The sequence below is a fragment of the Mastigoproctus giganteus genome, chromosome 8 (genome assembly GCF_048544385.1).
Source record: "Mastigoproctus giganteus isolate SK-2022 chromosome 8, ASM4854438v1, whole genome shotgun sequence".
Lineage (NCBI taxonomy): Eukaryota > Metazoa > Arthropoda > Arachnida > Uropygi > Thelyphonidae > Mastigoproctus > Mastigoproctus giganteus.
The window spans coordinates 226,476,087-226,481,902 of record NC_143582.1 but is presented as its reverse complement, the minus strand read 5'-3'; the positions used below and the strand labels follow the sequence as shown (position 1 = coordinate 226,481,902).

General features: G+C 37.7%; 1 protein-coding gene across 1 annotated transcript; it reads right to left on the bottom strand.

Moving 5' to 3' along the window:
* Positions 1–3,454: 3,454 nt before the first annotated feature.
* Positions 3,455–4,336, bottom strand: LOC150082379 (E3 SUMO-protein ligase KIAA1586-like). Its single transcript, XM_090380498.1, has one exon. It carries the CDS (start codon positions 4,334–4,336, stop codon positions 3,455–3,457), a length of 882 nt encoding a protein of 293 aa, XP_090236624.1.
* Between the last annotated feature and the right edge of the window lie 1,480 nt (positions 4,337–5,816).

Sequence of the window (5,816 nt, the reverse complement as noted above, 5' to 3'; positions counted from 1 at the left end):
ATGCTTTTCGACCGACTGTCGTGATCACAGGAATGAAAATTACCGAATCCGGCTAAACCTGCAACTTAAATAGAGATTATGTGTCTTCGCGCATGCGCGTAAAGGTCCACGCATCGGAGATCAAATATGGCCGCCGAACATTAACAGAATTCTCGTGTAATTTAATTTCAACGGTTTCTGCAATTAATAGTCGCGTATAATTACGTTGAACGTTAAGTATTTTGGCCTCGTTAAATAAAAAAGTATGTTTTTCGTTAATGGCATGAAAGGCTAATTCTGACGCTGCTGAACGAGAAGCCCGAACTGAGGCTTCGTGTTGATTTACACGAATATTAAGAGAAAACCGCGTCGAACCCTGATAAGACGAGTCGCAATCACCGCAAGAAATGTTGTATACTAGATCATTAATTTGTGTTGCGAACGCGGAACGAACCGAGCGATTGTTCAGTATAGTGTGTAACTTTCGTATAGGCCTAGCTATAATTTTAAATTCGGTATCTTTAAAGAATCTGTTAAGTTGTTTGTGCCACTGTTCAACATATGGGACAGAAATAAAGTATTTTTTGATATTGCTGATTGGTGTAGTATTTTTTATCCTATCCTTAGCTTGTACCCTAATTCGATTTATTGTGTTAATGGGATAACCCCTGTTCAAGAATCTGCTAGTTAATATTTGTATTTCTGAGTCCAAAGCAGAATCCGTCGTAGAATATTTATAGGCATTTAGAAATTGATTAAAGATAATCGATCTTTTGTAGGTGAACGGGTGGTAGCTATTATAATGAAGAAGCATACCGGTGTTTGTGGGTTTTCGATAGATGCTAAATTGTATTTTGTTCGAGTCCCGGGTAAGCGTGAAATTTAGAAAGTTTAATGACTTAGTATCCGTATCTTCCCTTTCCAATGTAAATTTGAGTCTAGAATGAATATTATTAAACGAATGTAAAATGTCTTGGATAGTACTACTATCAGTAATAACTAGAACATCGTCTAAATACCTCCCATAGTATGTGATACGGGGACGAAAAGGTGTCAAATGTATCTGCTCAATCGTTGAGAGATAGATCTCTGACATTAAGCCACTCAGGCTCAAACCCATTGGTAATCCAAAAATTTGTTTGTACACCTTGTCTCGAAAGGTGTACAAACAAACGATTACATGAGTAGGTTGTGATCGATGTCACCCAGTGGTCCCTTTATCTACAAATTCTTATAGTCACTGCTGATAATCAGATCAAGAGTATTACTCCCTCTGGTTGCCTCTCGAACATGTTGCTGTAGAAAACAGTCATGCAATAAATCGAAAAAAAGCCTTGCTAGTGTGCGAGTGACCAACCCACAAATTCCAATTAATATCTGGGAAGTTAAAATTCTCCATTATAAGACATTCTGATTTACTGGCCCATTCTATTTCCCTGTACAGTTTTTTATTATACTCATCAGCTTCATTAGGCCTATAACACTCACCTACTCTCATTTTCCTTTCCCAGTGCTTATTTAACACCACACAGACCTAACATTGCATTGTCCACCAACATAAATTGGATGCTCTTCCTTAGATTTTATGTGTTTCTTAACTAACAGCATAACCCCTCCCTCTTTTCTGTCCTGTCTATCCTTTCTGTACACATTGTACTCCCCAAATTCCAATTCTGCCCTTCTTATGTCAGTGTGACACCACGTCTCTGATATCCCAACTATATCTGGCTTTAATGTCTTCACTAGCACTTCAAGCTCATCGAATTTATTAACTATACTCCTAGCATTGGTGTACACGCAAGTATACATGCACCTATTCCTATTCTTAGCTACCCTAACACAACCCATGTATTCACTTGTACCGCAATGACTCCCAGCAGTCTCTGAAATGTCCTGCATCTTGTTTTCCAGGCTGCTGCTGCTCATTCCAATAGAAGCAGTGCAAGAATTACTTTCACCTCTGCCAGTGTCTACTGTTAATCTATTAGTCCTTGTATCCCCCCCACAAGAAGTTTTCCGACTCGCCTTGAGAGCATCAGAAAATATTCTTCAGTTCATCACCGTTTTGTGCGACTTGTTGTGACACATTTCTTAACTTGCGCAAAAACTTCGATGAAACTTCCACGATTGAGACACATCCCTGCACTCAAGGCCTATTAATCGCTATAATACTAAAACCGAACTCAGAACCACAAAGGCGCCTCCGTAGCCAGGTGGGAAGGAGCAGCAGTGTGTAGCACACGCTTCTTGATTAGACCGGGGTTCGAGCCCCTCACCACCAAATACGGAGGATGCGGAAAGGTCAGGGAGTGACCACCGCATATCCCGGAGCAATATGGTCTTAGTTGCTAATGCACCAAATAACAACCCCAAAACCCCCTTGGATGGTTGCAAATGCCGCTGTACTCGAGTGGTCAACCGCGTGGGTGCATAAGTACACGTGCCTTACCGTAGTGTCATTTTAGCTATAATTTAAAACATTACAGTAGTTTCGCCTTGTACTGAGCTCAACGAATTATTCGTTCAACTTATTTTATACAGTAGAAACTTCAGCTGTTGGCGAAATGAAGCCAAAATTGAGCTTTTTAGAAAATGGATTTCTTCTGTGGTTAAAGAAGACTCTAAAGACACATACCAAACGGATAGAAAAATAATATATTGCAGCGCGTGCAATAAAGAAGTACGTAAATTAATTAATAAATATAATATCGGTGTAGATATACCATAGATAACTCTTAAAGAACAACTAAGCTATTAGTGTGAAAGGCATCATTTCGTCTTTATCTCATATTGTGCTCTTCCTTCATAACGAGTTGCCTATGTATTGTACTACCTCGAATAAGCAACGCTTCACAAATAGTGAAGACCAGTGCTTTTTTTTTTTTGTAAGAAAAAAGGTGCCGGAACTCACATCTTGTTAATCTTTTATTAAAAAAATTATATATTCAGTTCTTAACATAAATTTAATGTCTTGTATTTAAGGCAAATGTTCATAGTAAATTCCAAAGTTTTGTCCAATTCTCGTCCGACAAATCTTCTCGACTCCTTTCCTTGCTGTTAGTATCGAATGTCGTCCTCTGATTAACCACAGATCAACGTACTTTGAAGGATCGAAAAGTCTCAGAGGTGGTCCGACAAGTTTGATGAACAAAAAGTGCCGAAATTGTCTTGGTCTTCAACGAAGCTCTTGTTGGGGTGGCAATTAGATTCATCTGCGAAAACCCGCGTTCACATTCACTTGAAGAAATGGGAATGGTATTCAGAGTCCGTATCAAATGCAACAGTTTTTCTGGATATGTCTTTTCGAGAATGTATTCACGGAATCCACGAATCATTTCTCTTTCATTTAATTGCAGTCTGATTGACAAGTTTCTAGTTTCCACTTCTCCAAATGTCAGTTGATTATTAACATCTTCAGGCCAATGTTTTTTAATCAAGTACGCGAGACCAATACGCTAACTCATCGTCTTTACTATCAAGCAATCTTTCTTTTTTCGATTGACTCTTTCAATTTGGTATAAAATGTACTTGGGTCAATGGGAGGATCCTTTCTTGAATCTTTTTTGTGAAGTAAAACTCCACGAAAGCGAAGATCACGTACAGCAGGAACAGCGCATTTATAATAGGGCTCAACGTTCTGTCTTCTTTCTTCAAAAACTTGTACCAGTATTTTTATTTTCTTATTTGCCTTGTACAGGTCGATGTTGCGATCCTGTAGGTCCAAACTTAATTCTGATAATTCTTGGAGAGCGTCACACATCAATCCTAGGTCCAATAAAAATTCTGTAGATGTGATTTTTCTTTTCAAACCATCATAAGTGCATTTATCATTTTTATCTCTTGTAGGATCATGCATTGCTTCTTCAAAATGATACACAAGGAATTCAAAATTATTCCACACAGCCAAAACTGTACGCAAACTAGATGACACCCATCGGGTACAAATTCTTCCAATTTTCAGCAGCTCAGCCCCCAGTAATTCTGCACATAAATGCAACTCTCCACTATTCTTTGCCGAAGCATGGTATATGACGTAAAGTTTATCAATAAATGATTTGAATCTATTTATTCCCAAAGTTTTCTTGACAGCATCACCTACTGATAATTCTACTCTGTGATTAACACAATGCCAAACTATAATAGAAGGAAAACGTTCTGACAGCATTTTTTTCACTCCACTTTTACACCCTAACATCACAGCAGAGCCGTCACACGCCAGAGAAACCAAATATTTTTTTAAATAATCTTCTGTCATCCCATAAGAGTGAGGACATTGGAGTAAGGAATCAAATACTCCTTCTGCAGTTACTTTTTCAAGTTCTACCCTGTCCAAAAACAAATTTATCGGTGAATTCATTCCAACACCTTCGATACAGCATCGAACATATACTATGAGAGTAGTTTTTTTTTTTTTGCTTATTGTGGTTGATTCATCAATTATCAATAAAATTTTAAATTTCAGTTTCAAAATAATGGAATGATTGATTTTCCTTTGCTACTTTATATGCAGTTCGAAAAATGTTTGCAGTTATTATTTTTTCATGAGATAATGACGTTAAAAAAACATTCTCAAGAGTCATTTTTTCGTTTTCAGCAACTATTTTTAATGCTGCTTTATGTGCAGCAGATTCTCTGTGATCAAAAATTTTTTTTCGAAGTGAGCTCAACTGTTGCTTCCTATCTTTGCCAGAATAGGTTATCTCATTGTTCGTCCATTCTTTGGAAAGTTTCATTCCCATTTTCGTCCCATTTTCGTTCAAGAGTTCCAACTTTTCTACAAAGCGTACAGCCAAGTTTCATTTTGCAAACACAGAGCCAATCATTTTTCAAGCAAAAATCATTTTTTTTATCATAGGTCCAGCAGTCCGGCCAGTCATTTGTAGTTTGGCTTTGCTTCTCAAGATCAGATTCAGAAATATCAACAGGCGTCGATATTTTCGTGTGTTTTGTCGTTGTGTCTGTTAATATTCTGGTCTTTTTATTAGCAGGACAGGTGGTTGAGAATTAGTAATTTTTTTCATTTTTAAATTTTGGGTCACACTTTTACACTAAAAATTAAAAAAAAGATTTTCAATTTACCAACGATTTTTTTTAAAATAAAGAAATTATTTACCTTTCGCACGTACTCAATTACTATACACACACCCACACACGTCAGTTGTGTAACGAAACATAGGTCGCCGCCCGCAGTAAGCACTCAGCGCGCGATCACAAGCTGAGCAGTGCCAGCGCGAACGGAGTACGCATGCATCGGACTCGACACACAAGCAACCCGTATGCACCGTTTTAATGATTTGGCCGCCGACCTGCTATGCTCGACAGGGCGATTCAGCTCCACGTGGACCAAACATCAAATTTTCAAAAGTTACTTTTAAAACTTGGAAAAAGGTGCAGGAACGCCGTTCCGGTACGTTCTATGACAAAAAAAGCACTAGAGAAGACTATTGTTACTTATTCTCAGTGAGCACCACCACCTAGACGGCACCGTTTCAAAGCTAATTGGCTTTTCATCGGTGGGTGGTGGTAAGACAAGTAACAATAGTCTTCTGTAGTGCAATACATTGGCAACTCGTTTTGAAGGAAGAGCACACTACGTGATATAGATGAACTGGTTCTCGCTATTATTATAGTTGTTCTTTAAGAGTTATCTATGGTGTATCTACACCGATATTATATTGAATCTTAAATTCTTAAATATTATGCCTTGTTGCATTTAGTTTATTTAAGTAAATTAATTAATTTCCTGGTAATAGATCGATAATAATTTTTATTTTTGGATGCTTCGATATATGGACATTCCAAATTGAATGCTCGTGCATATTTAGTTTTTTCCTACA

Bases quoted from the DNA above. Each gene is read 5' to 3' on its own strand.
- LOC150082379 (XM_090380498.1), bottom strand. From the start codon at position 4,336: ATGAATTCACCGATAAATTTGTTTTTGGACAGGGTAGAACTTGAAAAA.